The following is a 21,688-nucleotide window of genomic DNA, read 5'->3' as shown; positions in this document are numbered from 1 at the left end:
GCTCGTGATTCAGAGAGAATCCACAACTTGAGATCCAAATCAAATGTAGAAGATACCAATGAGCTCAACAACCTCAAGGTTAAAGTGTTGAAGAGTTCATAAGTTGCAAAAAAAGTTTTACAAACCTGAAGGCCGAACCTTATGAAAAAATCAAATCAAGTTCCAAATCAAATCCAAGATACAAGTCCAAATATTTAAGACACAAGTTTTAAATGAATCAACAAATGAGCTTAACAACCTTAAAGTTAAAGTGTTGATGAGTTCACAAGTTGCAAAAAGCTTCACAAGTATGACAGCCGAAGCTCATGAAAAGTCAAACCGAGTTTGTGATTCATCAACATAAAGAATTCACAGCTCAAAATCCAAATCAAATCAAAGAATGCAAGTTCAAAAATCGAATGTCCAAGTTTCAAATGAATTAACAAATGAGCTCAACAACCTTAAGGCTAAAGTGTTGAAAAGTTCATAAGTTGCAAAAAAGTTTCACAAGCATGAAGGTCGAAGCTTATGAAAAAATCAAATCAAGTTCTAAATCAAATCCAAGATGCAAGTCCAAACATTCAAGATACAAGTTTCAAATGAATCAACAAATGAGCTCAATAACCTCGAGGATGAAGCATTAAAGAGTTCACAAGTTGTAAGAAAAAAAAAACTTCACGAGCATAAAAGTCGAAACTTATGAAAAGTCAAATCAAGTTCCAAATCAAATCAAAGAATGCAAATCCAAATGTCCAACTTCAAAGTTTCAAATAAATCAACAAATGAATTCAACAACTTCAAAGCTAAAGTGTTGAAGAGTTCACAAGTTGTAAAAAAGCTTCACAAGCATGACAGCTGAAGCTCATGAAAAATCAAACCAAGTTTGTGATTCATCAACATAGAGAATCCATAGCTTGAAATCCAAATCAAATCTAAGATGCAAAAATCAAACGCTCAAGTTTCAAATGAATCAACAAATGAACTCAACAATTTCAACAGGTAAAGTGTTGAAGAGTTCACAAGTTGCAAAAAAAAAAAAAAAAACTTCATAAGCATGAAAGCCAAAGCTTATGAAAAAAATCAAATCAAGTTCTAAATCAAGTCCAAGACGCAAATTCAAATATCCAAGACATAACTTCACAAATTTCTAAATCATGTTCAAGATGCACATTTCAACCGTTGACGAAGACCAAGTGTCAACAGAAAGCAAAGCGCGTTTTTCGGCGAAATAGTCGGAAGGAGATATAAGGCAACAATCACTATTGTGTCAAGAAGATCAAATTTCAAACCTCTTGTAATCTCAATGAAGTTTATAAATTCTTATTTATTGAAATAAATGAAATTGATTGTTACAATTTGTTTCTTTATTCACACTTATTTCTTAATCGAAGGTTCTTGCGACAATATCCAAAGTAATTAACATTAGGGGTTTACCCCTAATGGAAGTCATAAACTCACAATCCCTTGAAGTTTACAAAATATTAAAATTTGATTTGTGATCCTTGTTTTTTAATTGAGTCAACTCTAATTAAAGGTCGGGTGAGAAAAAAGGAGCCCACCGTGACATCTAATGTAAATTAAAAATTTAAATTATAAATTAAATGAATAAAAATATAACATCATCATCAGCTATTTAAAAAAAAAAATTGGCATTATTTTTTGAATTCAAAGGACCAAAATCAAAAGTTTGTTGGCATACAGGGACCAAGCGTGGATTTCATTGAATACTATTTGTTTTTTTGAAATTTTTTTTTAAAATTCTCCAGTTCAGTTGTCATCCTCTTTAACGGCTCTTTCCAAAAATGCCCTTGATGACGTGGCAACAAAACCACCGACCTTACTACTGGCATCTCCACCCCCCACTCCATCGATCACACCCTCTTCTCCGCCCAAGCACTCCATCCATGGCCAAGCTCTTCCTCTTCAGGCCATGCCATGGCGGCAACCTCCTCTCTCCCTTCCCTTCGACGATCTCCCCCTTCTCCAGACCCTTCTCTGTCCTCCCTTCCCCATTCTCCATCCCTCGCCTTCACATGCACAACAAGAGGCGGTTCCCCTTTCGTGCCCTTGAGTCGTCCGCTGACGCCAAGAAGGAGGATGATCAGGTTGCTGAGAAGATCGTCGATGGTGTTCCTACATTCGCTGCTGCTGCTACTGCTTCTGAAGAGGAGATGAAGGTCGGATTAGACGGGAATGATGGGGATTACCCCATGGGAGAGTTTGAGATGCAGAAGTTTGATTGGTGGAAGTCCTTTCTTGTGAAGCTTCGTTTGCTCTTTGCGTTGCCGTGGGAGCGTGTCAAGAAGGGTAGCGTTCTGACTATGAATCTACGTGGCCAGGTGATTTCTTCGTTTGATTTTTTTTTTTAATTGAATTAGCTTAGATGGATGCATTTCAGTGGGTTTTAGATTATGAGGATGTTCAACCTTGTTTGTGATTCTTGATTCTTATTCATTTTTGGTTTTGATATCTGTTGATGCTTCAATGTGGAATGGTACGATGAGTTGAATTTGAAGCAAGGAACAAGGAAGTATGGATTCATAGAGGAATCTGAAATGAGGTAAATGAGTTGCAAGTTTGATGTAGGTTCTAGGTCTGGGATAGTGATCAGATTGCGTTTCTTGATTTGTTGATTGTGAGATGTTTCATTATTTTTTGAATCAAGAGGTTGTGGAAAACTCATAAATAATATGGATGCAAGTGAAGGCATCTGTGACAGGGGTTGTGAAAGGGAGATAATGTTGAATATGGTTGAGTGGAGGAGAGTCTAGAGACAATTTCTTAGCATTTATTCTTAAAGGGAGATGTTAAGGTTTAATATTAGGAATGGTTTTGTAGTTACCGGTTTTCCTTTTTCTTCTCTGAGATTTGGGAAATGATAGGAGATCACTTGGATTTACAGTTCACAGCTCCTTTTCTCTCAAACAAGAAATAGGTTTGCATTTTTGCCAGAATCTAAAGGCTTCAGTGATAAACTGAAAATTCAGGTGTCAAACCAAATACAGATTGAGGGTATTTATTATTTCCTGTGAAAGATGAGTAGTTTATGCTTAACTACATTTTATGAACAATTCCTGTTGATGACTTCTATCTCAAGCAGGTGTAGAAATTATATTGTTGTCATATTGGTTCCTTTCTGTTCTTTTTGATTCAGGTTTCTGATCAGCTAACAAGAAGACCCTTCAGTTCTGGTTTATCATTACCTCAGATTTGTGAAAACTTCGTAAAAGCAGCTTATGATCCTCGCATTTCTGGTATATATTTGCATATAGAACAGTTGAGCTGTGGATGGGGCAAGATTGAAGAAATAAGAAGGCATATTATAAATTTTAAGAAGTCAGGTACAACTATATGCATTTTCATGTTTTCATTTCTACGGCACTTGAATTTTGTGAATAAAATGGCCTAGCTTTTTAAGTCTAGGGTTGTTTATTGTGAACAAGTGGTGACAGACCAGGTTTGACACAGCATAAGCCCTACCACTTTTCATACATGAGGTGACCTGGCATAGCCTGCGAGCTTATGTGGTTGGTCCTGCCTGGGTCATAATCTTGCTTTGTGTGTTCTCATGCTCAGGTGGTCTGTCTATTTGATTTTTCATAAATAATTAAAACATTCAAGAAATATGAAAAGAACAGAAACTAGAATTTTTTTTTTTAAGAAAATTCTGTGCAGTTTGATGTTCAATTTGGTTATTCACATGAAACAAGAAAGTTAAAAAATCCATTATAAAAAATATATCATGTCTACCTTTTGTTTAGGCTATGAGAAGATCAAAATTTAAGGTGGATATCTTCTCGAGTTCTTGTGATTGCATGAGGTCCACTTCAATAATAGAGTAGATTAACAATAGATCCTTAGCAAAGTATTGTAGGGTGGAAATTTGAGTTTGGGTACTTAACTGATAACTCTACATAAGGAGCAATTTGTCTCGTTATCCAAAAGAAAAAGAAGTGAAAGAGATGACCATGGCTCTTGGCATGGATGGGAAAGTTGGTAAATTAAAAAGAGGTAACTGTTTTCCTATCTTATGATTTATATACTTTCTTGACTTGCAATATGAAAAGTCCATTAGTCTAGGCAAACCAACATTAAACATATTTATTAGACGTTTCTCAGGAATAGGATGCCAAGGGAACTAAAATTACATAAAACACCTTGCATATAGTTGTTTGTGACTAATGAAGTACTTTTAAAAGCATTGATGGGCTAGTTTATGCGTTAATATTGGTATACATCATGCAGAATTTCTCGGTTACTGGTTTGCTCTGTAGGGCATTGGTTTTTTTTTTTTTTTTAATGTTTTTCAATTTCAACCTATGCACAAGTCCATTCCAATTTTGTTTGAGGGTCGTTATTTGATTCATCCTTAAGATGAAAATTTGTCATATGATGAGAATGCTACAGATGAATGACATTCTTGGATGAAAACAATTTAACAAAGAAAGAAATGTAAGCTACAGGCAATAAGTTTAGCTGTTATTTGTCATATGAATTTATTTATCATTCCTGTGTTGTCATACCTGAACCAAAGGCAGAGGACCTCCGCTTACTTGTCCAAATGAGAATGTCTTGCCAGATTTGTTAAGAGACCCCTACTTTTGCAGCTAAAAGTCAGTGTTAGTTTTGCCTAAAAACTGGCTTTTGGCTGGAGTATATATGAAAGCAATTTTGCAAGGGCTTCAGGCACTATAACTTCAGTCAATCTACAGAAGAGGACAAGTTATACATGTGTATACGTAACTACTTGATGCTCTCAAGTCCTAACTGATAATGATTTTCCTTAGAAATTTTACCTCAACACCCTCAATAGGACCATTTCCAGGTGAGTAAAGGTGCATTTGCCGCCAATGCTGTAAAATAGTTATCTAATCATTGAAAGCGGTAGTTAAACTTGATGGTTGGCTATAAGCTGATGAAGAGTGCTTTAACTTTTCTACAGCTGGAAACAACTTTAACGGAAAGCACACAATTGTCTTTTCGACCAAAGATCTTGTCAGATAGCTGATAACCATACTTTTTATTCCAAAGTTAGCCATAAAATTGAGTTATTTACGTATTGTGTCCTTAAGAAATTTTTTTTTTTTTTTAATTTTTCCATTTTTGTTGTCTTTACAATGCTAGTTTGGATTAACCATTCATAATCTTGAAGTTCAGTTTTAGAGCTAATAGAAATTAAATAAAAAACTACTTATGTCCTCTTTATGCTTTACATTCAAAATTTTGTTTTGAGTTATAAAATCAACGAAAAAACACTAAATTTACTCGAGGTACAGAATAATCTATCTTAAAATGCTCCATTTTAAAATTGTTTCAAGAAAGCCAATGGCTAACACACCCTAAAGGAAGAAATGATTTCCTGAAAGCAGAACAGTGACCAAGGTGACATTGTCTAGTTATTTAGAGGTCTGCAGTCTGAGTCAACATTTAAATGATAACTTATATATTGCCATGATGATAGGAATTTGGTACTCAAAACTAATTAGTTTTCTTTGTTCATTTTTTTTTTTTTTGAAATCTTATTCTTTGTGTCAAATGAATCCAGTGGTGAATTTGTATCTCTCATTGCTATTGATTCTATGTTTTTACTTATTATCAGATCTCTAAATTCTACATTTGATGCAGGCAAGTTTATAATAAGCTATACTCCGTCTTGTGGAGAGAAAGAGTATTATCTTGCAAGTGCTTGTGAAGAGATATATGCCCCGCCTAGTGCTTATGTTTCGTTATACGGCTTGGCTGTTCAAGCCTCATTTCTTAGGGGTCAGTTAATTCCTTCTTTCTCTGTCTTCTGCATGTCATACAAGCATGTTTTATTTTTTAAATGCGTGTTAAGTGTTTTGATGAGCATCTTCTTTTTGGTTCTCTCTTTTGGCATGCAGATTTCAACTTCTCATTGAAAAGCTATGTGTGTTTGTGTGTGTGTGTGTGTGTGTCTGAATTAGACTAAACCCACTTACTCTCCTGCAGGAATTTTTGATAAAGTTGGAATTATACCTGAAATTCAGCGGATTGGTAAATATAAGAGCATTGGAGAACAATTATCATCTAAAAGCATGTCAAAAGAAAATTGTGAAATGCTGACTTCATTGCTTGATAATATCTATGGAAATTGGTTGGATACAATTGCTTTGACTCAAGGTGATCTTATTTGTAACAAGCAGTTGTATATTTTGTTCCATGCGGAACTTGAAAGGTCATGCTTCTAGAATCTTGGATGCCTTATTCTTAGGAAGAAAGTGTGAAGAAATTGAGGACTTCATCAATAGTGGAGTTTACCAAGTTGATCGACTGAAAGAAGAAGGTTGGATAACGAACATATTATATGACGATGAGGTGCAACTTTTTTCCTAAGCTGTCTATTTACATTCCATAAACAATATACTTCTGTTCCTTTGTTATTCAAGTCCCTAAGAGAATGCTCTACCTTTTCTTAAAAGGAAGATGTGCTGGTATAATGGATCCTTTTCTATTTGCATTTTCTAAGCACCCCTTGTCCACTTCTTGATTTCCAAGTTGTCACATACAAGCAAGTTTTAATTTGTCTTGACACAATTAAAAATTCTTTTGTGTTGATTTTTGTTTTTTCAGCTTAAAAATATTTCCATCCCATGCAACCAATGGGCATTCCCTTCCATGTGCTCTTTTGTTTCTTCTCAATGTTGTCTCACTTCTTATATGGAGTTTACCCTAGAGTATCCTCTGTGTTTGTGTGTGCGACCTCACCTCAGTTGGACTTGTTTAACATCATCTTCCATTCAAGGGTTGTATTACCGTATAAAATAGTTGCAAACGGTTTCATTTCCACAGAATAGTAGGCTAAACTCAGTGACTATTAGCTCATTGCAGATTATTTCAATGCTCAAGCAAAGACTGGGAAAGAAGGAGAAGGAAAAACTTCCAATGGTTGATTACAGGTAATTGACATTTTCTGGAGATAGTTGAAAGATCTCTTCTATAGACAGTTGCATTAATGAATGTTTCTTATCAAAAACATTTGTTTTGAGATTTCCTTTATCTGCGAACAATTTTTTGTAAGTGGAAAGTTGATGTTTATCACCAGTAAGCAACATAGGTTCTGGCTGTTTTCTTTTTCCTGTCAAAAGCAGCATTCTCCATCTTGACATTCAAAAGTGAACCTCTTCTCCTTTCCTTTTCTCTTTTGATCTGACTTGCAATACAAGTTACTATTCCTTTTCTGATAACTATATTTTTGTATTTTATGCTACCATAAGATCCATGGTATGCTATGAACATTTCGTGTAGACTGAATGATGGTTCAACTGGTCTAATGTTTTGGCCTTCCAATGACAGAAAGTATTCTAGAGTAAGAAACTGGACCCTTGGTTTGGAAGGTGCTGGACCCCAGATTGCAATCATAAGAGCCTCTGGAAGCATTAGTCGTACTCGTGGCCCACTAAGCCTTCCTGGTTCTGGTATTATCAGTGAAGAACTAATTGAGAAGATTCGCACTGCTGGAGGTTGACTTACTTGCTCCAATGTTCTTTATGCTTGTGTAATTCTGCTTTTAAGTTTGTTGTTAGCTTTTAATTTCAAACAACTGAGAGTAGTACTGGCATTTTAATTATTTAATAAACTCAAATTTAAACATCAAACATTTATATTGTGCCTAGAGTTAATGAAATAGAAGTTATGACAAACGTATTAGCTTTCAATTTAGATTATACTTCTCAAAGACAAGTTGAAAGAAGTCAGATTATGTGGGCTGTGTATTAAGCCTGCAAATGTGGAATATTATCAACTGCCTTTTGCGTGATAATAATTGGTCACAAATTGAATTTGTTTGCTATGATATATATATATATATATATTAATCTTGAATGAATTTACAAATATGCAAGTGCACTTATTTTGGCAAGGTTTCCTATTGTTGCATAAGAAGGTTGTTTCAGCCTTTGTCTCTGTAAGAACACAAAAGTTGCTCACTGTTATGTCCTGAGAATTAATTACAAGCTTCATCCTGCAGTTCAAGGGTTTTGGACCAGTAAATATAGTGTATAATCTGCACATGAACAAGTGTAAATAATATTTTTCATCCCACATGCGTTTTAATGTGAAAACATTAAATCAAATTGTTGTACTGTTACTCTGATTTCATCCCTTCTCATGGGTTTATTTTTGAATCTTCAAAGGTATAATTTGTCAGCAATATTAATAAACTCAAATGGTGACTTTGTAAGGAATTAGAGACCGTTGAAAGGACACTGAAGGTTGAGTGTGTCTCTTTCTATGCATAAATAAAAAGAACAATTTTTTGGATGTGGCTATCATCATGAACAACTATTTATTAATAAAGCTGCGACAACCATAACTCGATTACATATTTTATTGGCTACCTTCATTAAAGTAGACAATTAAAGTTAACTCACTTATCTTTGGATAACCCGCATTAGCTGATAATGGTTATGAATAGAATTTAAGGATAAGGCTAATATTAAAATAGGTTTTCTTTATGTGTTATTTTTAAATTTAATTTTTCCATGAGCATTATTATCTGACTCTTCTATAGATTGAAAGCCCTTCATTAACTAGAAGGACTTCTTGAGGAAATTGGACAAGTTCCTTGTTGCATTAGCAAATTCACTGTCATATTGTTATATGTTTTTGCATTATGCAATTTTGAGGTTCTGTTTTGCTGCTTTTCAGTGATTAATGAAACTATCTGGCTATAAAAAACCTTCTAAGTTGGCTTTTAGCCAGCGATCAATTAGACTTTTATCATATGAGTTATATTTTATTTATTTGTTTTCAGATTCCGAAAGGTATAAGGCAGTTGTCTTACGCATTGACAGCCCTGGCGGTGATGCTCTTGCCTCTGATCTGTGAGTTCTTTTACCTGCCATGTTCTAAAAAATTGACTTGTAACTTTTTTGAATAACTATCATACTTCAAAGAAGACATTCGATGATGTTCAATATGTAAATTGTTTTACCATGCAGCTGCATGTTGTAGTCCATCAAACCCCCAGCTTCTTGTTCTTCTAGATTTAAACATAAAGATATTTCATTATTATCGGATTAACAAGTAAAAGCCTGTGACACTAGTAACCCCTTATTCCTGAATTAAATCCAACCAGAAACATTCATCTTAGTACAATTTTAAGATCAGGGTTCAAGGTTTAGTTTTTTGTGCTTATGTTAATGGGGTTTTGGAATTACTTTATAGATCTAATGGTTTATTTTTTAATGGCTTTTAGGATCCCATTATCTCTTTCAGATGTCTAATGTATCAACCACGGATCTGGATGCATCTGTCTCCAGTTGATTGGTGGCTTGGAGCTCCTTGTAGAATTTACTATCGCTAATAATGTATTTGCTCTAGATGTAGTTGGCAAAAGTTGTTGACTTGCTTGCATGGACTTTCTATCGAACAAAGTTTAAAGAAATAATTAGAAAGGAGAGTGGGCCAAGTCATTTATTATTAAATATTCATGTGTCCACTATGACTGCATAATTAACTGCTTTTGGTAACTACCTCGATTTGCGTCCAGATCGAGGTGTTATTACTTTCTGTAAAACTCCTGGGTCAGTTTCGGTTCTGGATAGTTGTTTTGTAGCAGATTTTGTTCTGCATTTGAATAAACGTACTCAAAGTAAAAAAGAAACATATTTTTACTTAGTGGTCATTGACCTCACAGGAACTGCAACTGACTTGTCTATCATTAGGAGTTGGCCATTTTCAAAATACATTTTTTCACCTTATTAACCACTAATAGCCCCCACCACACATCTTAGATCTTGATTTGGATTCTTACTTTCAATCTTGGACTATAAGTTATACAAGCCATTGCGTTAATAGTGAGCACTTAAGTATTGTCTTCAAGCAGCTTCTTAGAAGCTAGAACTTAGTAAGTTTTGTTTGGTCAGATGTTTATGATGTTTATTTAGAGAACAAACAATTAGTACCCTTCTGCTTAACTTATACGTTGGACTGGATGAAGTCTTATTCTGTTTGCTGTTTCCAACTGATAGCTCAATCGGTATGAAATATGTAAATTATGTAAATTATTATCCTTTTAGAGAGACTGCAGGCTGAAATTCTCAATGATATATGTAAATTATTATATTCTGTTGTGTATAAGTCCATTGACTAAGATATTGTACCCCTTGATCATATTGGAATCACCATTATATCCACTCAAATAAATGTATCTGCTATATTTCTTGATTACTTGCTACGTGCCAGTCTATTCTTGCTGTGCAGGAACTTCAATTGGCACAAAATTATAAAGATGTCTAATTCCTTCTTGTTCTTCACTTTTTATGAATCTCAAGATATTATTGGTTCATGTTAAGCCATTTCTATTTTATAAAAGAATTAGGGGTAGTTGGAGATGAAATCATAAATATTAATCTCAAGAACAAGATTGACCCCTATGTTGATATGCCCTTCTGCCAGCAGTGAAGCTCATTTATGTCATTTGCCATGAATGAAATATGAGAGGACTTAACATTTGGTTGGAAATTGTACTTTTCTCCAATATGGCTCCAGACGAAGTTAAGAGGGTGGAAGCAGTGCAGCTTGGACCTTCTAGACACAAGTATTTTATTCTGTTTTAATGAATTAAGCATGTAAATCAATGTGCATTCCTGGTTAGCATGCTGTTCTGTCCTGTGGTGAGCCATCTTGTTGAATATGTAATTCTTTTTGAACTTATAATTCCAGAGTGAACTTACCCTACTAAATGTCAGTTGTATTTTTCCACTACTTAATGGGTTCCATTTTCACAGAATGTGGAGGGAGATCAAGCTTCTTTCTGCTCGTAAACCTGTGATTGCATCAATGTCTGATGTTGCTGCAAGCGGAGGATACTACATGGCCATGGCAGCGGGAGCAATTGTTGCAGAGAAACTTACAGTAACTGGATCTATTGGAGTTGTTACAGGTGAATTCAGTGGTTAAATCATGTTTCTAGGTCCATTAGGATGGGATGATGGTATATCTAATTCTCTTTCCAAGTTCTCCAATAACCTAGCATCAAGTCACTTATTTTTAGTATCTTGATATTAAAAAAATCATCTATAATATCTACACAAATTACAGTTGCTCAAGCTAATAAATTGATAAAAAAAACCAGCCAATAGAGGGCTTGTTAGTCATCTATGTGAATTTTTGCACCGGCTGCCACTTCTTTGGTTGGTGGGTGCTATTAGAGTTAGAAAAGCCTGCCAGGACATGTCATGTTGATAATGTGGTCTGTGCAAATCAAAAATAAAAATAAATAAAAATAAAAAATAAAAAATAATCATTTGATTTATGGTCTAGAAAAAAAAATTTATTTAATAGCCATTGTGGACTATTTTAGAATTAATTTGACAAACCAAGTGTCAATGCTTGACTTGATATTGGGAGTTTATTAATTAGTTATTACTTAAGGTAGTCTTTGGAAAGGAAATATTTTGTTTGTACCAATGCATGGTTTCCTGCAATTATCCGAAGTTACAATCATTGCTTTCAAATGAAAACAGACTGTCTTGAGATCACGCAAATTAAGTGGAGTGAAATACTAAATTTATGTGTAAAACTTTAAAGCTAAGAATGCTCTTAGCCAAGTTTCTCAATGGACTATATGTTAATACATTGCATGTATCTAACCTTGTTTCAAAATCGTCACTTTTCACCAAGGCTCTATTGTGAATGAACAGAAAAAAGTAATTGTTTGTGATTGTCAATTTCTTGGCTCTTTCACTGCACCTATTTATTTGAAATATTATTTTTTTGATATGCCTCTGCTTGCAGGAAGATTCAGTTTGAAAGGACTATATGAGTCAATTGGCTTTAACAAAGAAGTAATATCAAGGGGAAAATACGCGGAGCTTAATGTTGCTGAACAACGTCCTCTTAGGTAAGAGGAACTCACTTCTGTGTAAGCTACTCATAACATCTACTTGTTGGCATGCTATTGAAACCATCGATGACCCGTGTTCATTTCATGACTGTGGTGCAAGTGGTAGTATTTTGGGTCATTTTAAGAAATTAATAAAGTTCAAGAAATGAAAGGACCTGCATACCTGAAATCTGCTGCACTTCATTTTAAGAGGGATGACACTTGAAACTATGAAACTTACGTTTCTGATCTTACAGTATTCAGTATATAATAACATCAAATCTCTAGGATGAACTATTCTAACTTGCAATCCAAATTGTGTAGCAGGAGAGCTAATTTCAAATTTAATCAATGTAAAGCAGTCCCAATGTTCCTATTATATTTGGTCTTAGGAGTCAAATCTTATTGTAAGGTCTACCCTATAAGAACTATCAAATACCTCTTTGGTCAACAAGCTTGCAAGTCTCAGATTCTGGTGGTTGTCTAGGCTTGAGATGTGAGTGTGGGGAAGTGGATACGGAGGATGCATACTTCATGATTAGGCAAAGACTTAACCCACTGTCAAGTATCTGAGGCTTTTCTGCATCAATTTTTCAATTCAATATCTGTATCCATACCATGTGGTGTCAGACATTGTAGAACACATTGAGTGTGAAACTCTTGGACTAGTGTTGTTAAATGTTGATTATGGATAATATTGCCTATACTCAGACCAGATGAAGCAGAGCTGTTTGCAAAATCTGCACAAAATGCATATAAACAATTTCGAGACAAAGCAGCTTCATCAAGATCAATGACTGTAAGTGTGTAATATCTACCTTTTCTCACTTCAAATATATTACTGATGGAAAATAATTTCACCATCAGATAGATCAGATGGAGGAGGTTGCTCAAGGGAGAGTTTGGAGTGGCAAAGATGCAGCTTCCCGAGGATTAGTTGATGCCATTGGTGGGTTCTCCCGGGCTGTTGCCATTGCAAAGCAAAAGGCAAATATACCACAGGAAAAACAGGTTAAGTTGCATTTTTTTTTTCTCATTCTGATGCATCCTTCTCTGATTGATCGCTTGAAACTAGTTCAGAAATTATTTCTAATCGTTGTGGTAAGGTTTTGTTTATTTATGGCTTGCTTAATCCACTAGGCCTTGCCTAAAGAAAGCAAACCTGATAGCTCATGGAAAATTTGAAATAAGAGATCAAACTAAAACTCAGTTTTTCACAATAATAATGCAGATGACTGCACTTCTTGAAGAGTATTAGAGGTTGTTGTTCTAATGTGTATTGAAAAGTCTTTTGAGCTCATTTTGCCCATAACCATGGCCATCCTGCATTCTTGGAGGACGTCGTAGCTGGGTCTTTTGATGCAATGGTGATGCCCAAATGCCTATAATTTCCAAAAGTTTTGTAATTAATGACTAATTAGCAACTTGCATCAGGTTTCCTTGTTCATGGTTATCTTGCATGTATTATGAGCAAAATCATTTATTATTTATTATTTATTTTTATTTTTATTTTTATTTTTATATTTACAGTCTGCTTTAAAGTATTCATATGTTTTCGGTAGGTTTAATGTTGACTGTGGACCATTTGTTGGATTTTGATTTTCCTTCATGATTATGGACCATTTGTTTCATTGTTTTAGATGTTGATTATCTTCTTTATAACTGATGTCTTTCAGGTAAGGTTGGTAGAGCTGCCCCAAAAATCACCATCCTTACCTGCAATATTGACCGGCATCGGATCCTCATTACTGGGCCTGGACAAGACTGTGAAGGAAGTCATACAAGATATACCACTCTCCAGTTCTTCAACAGTTCAAGCTAGAATGGATGGCATTTTGTTCGAGAAATTGGGCTGTGGAACCAATAACAACCACCCAATATTGGATCTTATAAAGGACTTTTCTAAATTCATTTTGATACAAACAGCTTCATATGATGTTTCTTTTGCGGTATCTTTTTTAACAATGATGTGTGTTCCCAGGATGATCTGATAAAATTTAAAGAGAAAAAAAAAAGGTTATACAGGTATACTCCGGCACGCGGTTGGAGAAGCAAGCAAGGAGGTATGAAACCTTATGCAAACAACATTCATTGCCAGGCAGATAGGTTATGTATAGCTTCTTCTTTATAAAAGTTGTGTTAAGTTTACTTAATTTTATACATCATTTTATTTTCAATGCATAGTGAAATGCCTAACTACAGATGGTCAATGCATAATGGAACGCCTAACTACAGAAAAATAATTTTTTAAAATTTATTTTTTATTAAATAATTTTTATATCAATTTATGTTTTTAGAAAATGTATTTGTTCGAATTGTTTCAAAGAATTAAGTTTACAACAAAATATATTTGTATAAATAGCTAATTAACACGTGGTTTTATTCTTGCTATAATAATTAAATCATAATTAAGTTTTTATATCTGATAGTGGTTCCAAATTTTTGTTTAGTAGGGATAAATTTATTTTTTAGTTTTCAAAGTGGAAAATTGTAAGAAATTAAAATTTTTTTTTCAACCAAATATATACATTAATATGCCCATGGACTTTTAGTGGCAGTTGCTTCAGTCCCTGGTATATTAATATATATTCGATTATAGATTTGTAAATGTAATTAGAGTTTTTTTTGCAAATGTAGATTTAAATATGACCACACAAAAATATATACAATTGAATATATATATATATATATATATATATATTAGTGTCATATGTATGATAAGCTTTTAAGCATTTTTCTCTTTCTTTTAAAGATGACGTTTAGCTCTAGGTAAATGAATACAAATTTGTCCTGAAGTAAAAAAAAAAAACACCCGTCTTAAGATAAAAAGATTTGGTAGCGATTTTTATTTGGCTAACTCAATAATAATACTGTTTAAATTAAATATTTTAAAATTACAATAATATTTTTTAATTATTAAAATATTACAGAGCTCACGCAGGCAGGGAGAGCTGTTGAGCTTGGCTTCTCGTTGTTTGTCACCATTTATGAAATAAATAAATAAAATTTACTTGGTCAAACAAATGTTAAAAATACAACTGTGTGTATAACATATAAGCTCAAATACGCCTGGTTGGTTTAAAGAAAATTTTTTTTATATGACCCACCAATATTTTGATGAAACTAATATTAATCACAATTAAAATTTTATTTTATTTTTTATTAGTAATTTATATATTTATATTATTTCTTAAAAATCTATTATTAAATATATTAAATGCTGTCAAGTGTGACAAATTTTTTTTCATAATAGAGAAGCTACTTTTGATCTTTAATAATTTATCCTAAAAGATTATTCCCTTTCCTATGACTTGAATTTCAATGCTTGATCCATCCACGACAGATTCTTGGACTATCATCTTAGGATTTATTTAAATAAACACGGGTATGTTTCAAAATTCTAAGTATTGAAACAACACTTGGCTTACATTAATAATTTTTTTTTTAAATATAATTCGTTTAACTTAATGTTTGCATAATAAAAATTTCATATTTTTTGCTCTTGAGGTTTTCTTAAATAATTATCAAAACTAGTTGCTAAAATTTATTTTTGTAGTTTTTATTCTAAGTGTGGTCTAAAAACATTATTCGAAAACCAAACCAACTCCTAATTTTCAAATAAATAATAAGCTAACTAAAGTAGGAAGCAAGAAAAAGAAAATTGCTTAAAAAACAAAATGAAAACATAAGTAATAGACAAATAAACCTAAGAAAACTCAAATGCAAACACAAGTCATAACTCATGGCAAGCTTCACAAGGGCCTCTGGCATTTTGATGGGGAGGCTGATTGGAGACCATAAATTGTTTTTACCTGTCCAATTACCTCTCAGAGATCATGTTGTTTCCTCGTCGAAGCACCATGTGACCCGACTTTCGTGATATATCTCAACACCGTATCTCAGTATAACTTGATGCTGTTGTGTTTTTGTGAAAATACACAACAAACCGATCATCCTTGCGAAATGCATCTCACCTGCAAATCTGCAATAAAAATAATGTGATCATTCAGATTGAATATTCAGTATCTCTGTTCAACGAGGCTTAGAAAATATCTCAGCTACTAATCATGCATTTTAAATAGTAGTCATTATCAAGATATTGCCACCCTTTGTTAATGTTCAATGAGGCCGTGAAAATATACATCTAAAATGTTAACGTGAAGCCGCCTGGTGTATCAGTGTATGCAACCGTGTTCTGCATTGAGAGAAGATCGAATACAGTAACAAATTATAATAAAGAAAAGGACCTCAAGGTCCATGGATAATTATTTCAAAGAACCAAAAAAAACCTCCCAAAAAAAGCATGGTGGGTGATAAGTGCCCTTCCATGGAAAACTAAAAAAGCAGCTAGACTCTACTTGCTCCTTTGAATCAAACTGATTTGAACCATAGTGGGAAATTTGAAAATCCCTACATCCTACCCACAAACCTACCTTACTTATTATGTTTCAAGTAAAAGGTTTATATATTTCAACCATTCAACTATTGCACTAAGTGCTTATGCTCAACCTAACTGCTTAGATATTATCCCACCATAGTTGAGAAATCTTAACGAGTATTACGAAATTTAAATAGATATACATACATGTGTGTTGAAATTTGAACTTTTGAGTGAAAAAAACAAGCATATGGTCTAACAAAAAAAATCCTAAACAGTATCATACAAAGCTAGACACACAAGCACTTTGGCTTAAGAAACTGAGCAATAACATACATGAACTTACACACTTGGATTTCAACACAAATACTAGCAGAAGAAACACTAGCTACAACAAAAAAAAAATTGAAGAAATAAGAGGAAGAAAAACTAGCTACAATGAAAAGAAGGAGAAAAGGCAAAAGTTGTAAAGAAGGAAAGTTTGGGCACAAAAAGCCAAAGAAAGAGAAACAACCGCAAGGAGCTCAGGGATATACGAACAAGAGGGATCTGCACGTCAGAATATAGGTCCTCAAGGACTTGTAGGTCATTTTCCTATAATAATGTAACTAATATCTTTGATTATAAGTTATTGACATCCTATGTTTACATACGTAAGACCAATGAAGAATCAATCACTGTTTTTTTCAGTGAAATAAATAAAGTCGATAATGTAAAAGATGAGAAACTCTCGCCTAGAATTTCGATTAGTGTACAGCTAGCAAGACATGACATATCTCCTTTTCAAATAATCATGATCAGAAATCTACCATCCGGAGCACTAGGACAACCACAAACATGTACCGATTACAACATGATAATAAGCATCAGTAAGCACATATGCAATAATGCAATGCATAATGCTCATAAACAGTAGACTGACACATAAGAAACCAACATGATTTATACTTCTTGTTCTAATAGTTCAGCAATACACACCCAAAAAAAAGAGAAAAAAAAAAAAGAGGAAAGATAGTAGAAAGAAGGAAGAAGAAGACAAGAAAGAAGAAAATTAAACCGTTGAAAGCACAGGTTTTATAGATGAAAACATGAAGTGAAAATCTTATGCTCTCAAAGTAATATACGTGATATATAGAGAGATGCAGAACAAACAAAGCATAATACATTTCTATAAGTACCGTCATTGAAAGATCAAAAATAATAAAAAAAAATTATATGTACATATTTTCATGTTTTTTTTGCAAGAGCTGTTGCATAGAACCAGCAATAAAAGACTTGATATAGAGAAAATATTCTTTAAGCATAACATCTATTTATTTCATGGAAGATTATGACTTCTTGTAGTGGCACTTTTAAGGAGAACAATATATAATCTAGACTGCAAAAACTTACACACACAAGATGGTTGCTCCAGTGATGTTAAACTCCTACATCTCCAGGTTCCAAACAGTGCAGTTTACATGCCACAGTCCTTAATTGGTCAAATGCAGTCTTTACTTTGTGCCTTTCTTCAACAGGCATGCTAAAATTACCTGAACCCTGTAAAGATTAAGAAAAAAAAAAAATCACTAAATGAGCTTGCAGATGGCTTTTGGCACTAAACTGAGGATAGTATCTGAAGTAAATACAACAGAATCACCAGAAAAAAACAAAAAAAAAGCAAGAGATAAGACAGTAGCACATCTGGCTCTCACACACAAAAATTGGGCATGGTTCAATAGCGCCATACAAGACAAAATTTGGATGTGGCTGCTTAATGATTATCTTATTCATAGAATTCATAGTGAATGAAGACTAGTTTCTTGAAGGCAGCCATAAACACTAAAGCAAATCCCAAAATTCACCGACATCATGATTACGTAGTTGCAACCAATAAATTAGAACTGAATTTTACAAAACCTGTTAATTACATGTCATTGAAAACATGAGAATAAAATAGAGTTAAAATAGAATCTCAACGTGGGAAAATAAAGATCACACCAATGTCAAACTATAAGCATTGGACCATATAGAGAAAATTCACCATCTCCACTTCAACTTCCCAACACCACATTGAGTACAACTATTCAGTCGAGGTTTGGTATAGGCTAAAATGTCTAGAAATTCTATGAAATCAAAGCAGTATTCAGGTTCATCTTAACTGGAAGCAAAAAGCAGGTTCAGTACTATGAATACATCACCAATTGTGATGAAATGCAAGCACCAAAAGAACTACACGGTGAGACTTGTCAGTTGCATTTAAGGCATTCAAATAGCCACTTGACAATGGGGTCTTGGATGAAAATATTCACAGGCTTTGACATGCTGCAATGGGTTTAGAACTTTAGACCAGCCTATGAAACAGAGCAACATGCTTGAATGTGATGCATAGATTCTACTAAGATCAGCCCATATAAATAACTATATGAACTCAAATTATATGATATGTTCAAAAATTCACGTGGTTATATATATATATATATATTATTTAATAGTACTGTGTTAAGAGAATAAAATAAAATGTAATATGCATTTGACCTATGGTCATAAGTAAGCCAGGTTTGGCCAATGATTATCCTGAAGACTACAATGGCAATCCTGATAGAAACACAAAACATGTACTCTGTTATTTCATCGACTTGTACATTTCAAGACCATTCTCCAATTCTCCCCCACTATGGCTAGAAATGAAATACGCTACATAATAAGCATGACAATTGGTGGCGAGGCTTACCAGTAACTTGCTTATCTTCAACAAAATATGCTTGATAGTCACTCTGGATGAAGAAAGACCTCTGTGGAGCTCGACATCATGATGCATAAAGTTGAGGATACAAGCAACTTCAAGAACCATTCTTGCATGCTTCAGCACATGATTGTCATCACATTGAGAAACAAGCGAACAATCAATATCCAATACCAAGGAATCAAACAACTTCAACACAAGGTTTAACAGCTTGTCACTCCCATAGAGCAAGAAGATACAGGGCTGAATGTAGTATTTAAGTATGGCTATTTTGTTATAGTCTTCGGCTAACGCAATTGTATCTGTCAGACACTGAACAATAACCAAAGGAAAACAGAAATCAGTGAGCATAAGTCATATATGATATTTTCATGGGAGCAGCAAGCTCATCATTTTAAGCAGAAGTTGTGTGTAAACATGAGTTACACACCTCAAAAATTAATAGTCAAAAACAACAACTGGAACGCTCATAGTTATAAGATAACTTTGTGGCATAAAATTAGAACTCTTAAGAAAAGCATTTACGAGCATGGATGTTTATCAAAATAATTGCTCAAATGTGCCTCATTAACACTTCTTTGGAACACTTAACCTGATTAAAGTTCCCCTGATTAGCTAAAATGGAGGAAATGAGTTACCCAAATTTTTACACCTTATCAATGAATTGCAAAAAGAAATATTAAACTAGAAGTTAATACACCCTCATGTTCAACAAAAGGAGAAAAAAATTGCATTACATAAGTTACATCCTTGTTAAGGACAATTTGTTAGGTCTAGAAGAAGATCAGAATGACAGCTTCTATCCATTCAAATGAAACCAAACTTTCATCAAATTGGAATCAGTAGCATTGACGTCACAATACACTACTTCAAATAAGGGTGAATTGATACCTTGACCTTTCAAGTAAGATCATGCAGCTTGAAATCCAAGATATTGTGCAGAAAAGAGAGAATATTGTGCAAGGTTCAATTGCAGTTAAAGATGTCCAAAAACCAATGTAAAAAAAAATATATAAAATAAAATAATTAAAAATAATTAAAAATTAAAAAAAATAAAAATCATAGTTTCCTTGTAATTGTTGAATTAGCAGTTTAGAACCAAATGATGATGTAATGGAAGTAGGATTTATTTGAAGCTGAACAAAATTTTGATGGCTTTAGGTCCAAAACTAAAACAGAGCAGTCGTCCAAGAAGTAGCATAGAACACTCAGCAAAGCAAAGAAAAGATCGTATAAAAAACAATCACTTGAAAAGTAAATAGATCCATCTTCCCCGTCATGACAAAGGCACAACCTTGATAATACAGGAATGGGATTAATAAGATCTATTTCAAATGTTGTTTGGATGGCTATCTTGCCATTCTCAGGCAAAGCTACCTAGAATCAGCAAATTATTGCTTACTTTCTGAGAGAAAGGATGAAATAGTAACAACATCCATATTATGGCAGGATAATGTTTAACTGGAATTACTAGTCTTGTTATTCCAGGGAGTAAAAAGGTTGTTTAGCAGTAACAGGTCACCTACAGATCTATCTAAATGGTCCTAATATTAAGATATCCATATTCAACCATGCCAACTGTTTGATCAACACTCAACCTAACACAGTGGCTGCTTCTAGCATTCAACAAAATGGTATGTGCACTATTCAGCAAGGTAGCACAAGAAAATGTCCTATGTGTCCCCCGGAGATATCATATCTCTAGGATCCAATGTTACAGGTGAACAAGATTCTAGTAAGATGTAAGTTAAACAGAATGGAACTGAAAAACAAGGAACCTATCCGACCAGCAATTTATAGAAAATAAGGCATCAGAAAGCTTTTCGCTAAAAAAATAAAATAAAATAAAAAGTGAAGGTTGCGGCCAGTATTTTGAGTAGAAAATGTACTAAAATAAGGAAGGAATGGAAGAAAAACATAATATTGACTAGTTGAAAGGATTGTGTTCCATAAGCTAATGACAGAAATACTTACAGAAGTGGCAGAAGAGGCATCAAGCACATAGTAAGCAAGTGAGTTGCTTAAATCAATAACCTCTTCCTCTGCAAGCTGCTTTAGCCTTCTATCGAGCATAACAATCATTCTAAACAATCCACGCATGTTTAGAAGGGATGGCTTTAGCGACTGCACAGCAAACAAGTAAACCAGACATTAAGATAATCTCAACAAGCAGGAAAAGTTTGTAACCACACCAGATCAAGAATCTAAATAAATCAAAATTCAAATCACAAGGTATACCATCTCTCTAGATATATGCTTAAACAGTAACTTCAGAACCAAGGAATTGTCACCCAACTGAGAAAGACATAAGCAAATAGCAGAGTTGAGAGACTTGAAGATTCCCGACTTTGAAACCTTTGTATCATTCTCCTCAGAAGAAAATTTCCCTGTTATCATGAAGAGAAAAAAGTACATGCGTTATAAAAATAAAAAATAAAAAAAAAAAAGAATTGCAAGATACTTCTGCAGCTCCTAAAATGTAATGACAGGAAGGTATAAGTCAAAGTGTAGGCCAGAAAAAGAAAGAAATGCTAAGGTAAAATCATACAGGTGAGTGAATGCTATGATGGGAAGTTACCACCACGAACACTGACAAAAAGATCTGAGATTCCGAATGTGACATTCAATACTCCATCTATAGATGCACCTAAAGTGCAGTACAGATTAGAAAAGAGTTGTTAGCATGTGTTTATCTTGGTTTAGCTGAATTATCCTAGTTCTAGTCTGATTTCAAATAAACTAAGCAATGCGTAACTTG

General features: G+C 33.8%; 1 protein-coding gene and 1 pseudogene across 1 annotated transcript; one reads left to right on the top strand and one right to left on the bottom strand.

The window, feature by feature from the left end:
* Window positions 1-1,817: 1,817 nt before the first annotated feature.
* Window positions 1,818-13,960, top strand: LOC120254122 (serine protease SPPA, chloroplastic). Its single transcript, XM_039262266.1, has 13 exons — window positions 1,818-2,318; window positions 3,134-3,320; window positions 5,605-5,742; window positions 5,950-6,120; window positions 6,212-6,315; window positions 6,829-6,896; window positions 7,294-7,460; window positions 8,753-8,822; window positions 10,731-10,885; window positions 11,740-11,845; window positions 12,539-12,626; window positions 12,695-12,838; window positions 13,504-13,960. Exons 1-13 carry the CDS (start codon window positions 1,884-1,886, stop codon window positions 13,816-13,818), a joined length of 2,148 nt encoding a protein of 715 aa, XP_039118200.1. The 5' UTR covers window positions 1,818-1,883; the 3' UTR covers window positions 13,819-13,960.
* A 1,526-nt stretch (window positions 13,961-15,486) lies between these two features.
* LOC120249601 overlaps window positions 15,487-21,688 on the bottom strand; it is a 9,061-nt pseudogene continuing 2,859 nt past the window's right edge.

The sequence above is a fragment of the Dioscorea cayenensis genome, chromosome 3 (genome assembly GCF_009730915.1).
Source record: "Dioscorea cayenensis subsp. rotundata cultivar TDr96_F1 chromosome 3, TDr96_F1_v2_PseudoChromosome.rev07_lg8_w22 25.fasta, whole genome shotgun sequence".
Classification (NCBI taxonomy): Eukaryota; Viridiplantae; Streptophyta; class Magnoliopsida; order Dioscoreales; family Dioscoreaceae; genus Dioscorea; species Dioscorea cayenensis.
Note: the sequence above shows the minus strand (reverse complement) of the source record. Positions and strands in the feature narration are given on the sequence as shown.

Bases quoted from the DNA above. Each gene is read 5' to 3' on its own strand.
- LOC120254122 (XM_039262266.1), top strand. From the start codon at position 1,884: ATGGCCAAGCTCTTCCTCTTCAGGCCATGCCATGGCGGCAACCTCCTC. The intron at 3,321-5,604 runs GTACAACTATAT...CATTTGATGCAG, and splicing joins TATAAATTTTAAGAAGTCAG to GCAAGTTTATAATAAGCTAT. The intron at 10,886-11,739 runs GTGAATTCAGTG...CTCTGCTTGCAG, and splicing joins ATCTATTGGAGTTGTTACAG to GAAGATTCAGTTTGAAAGGA.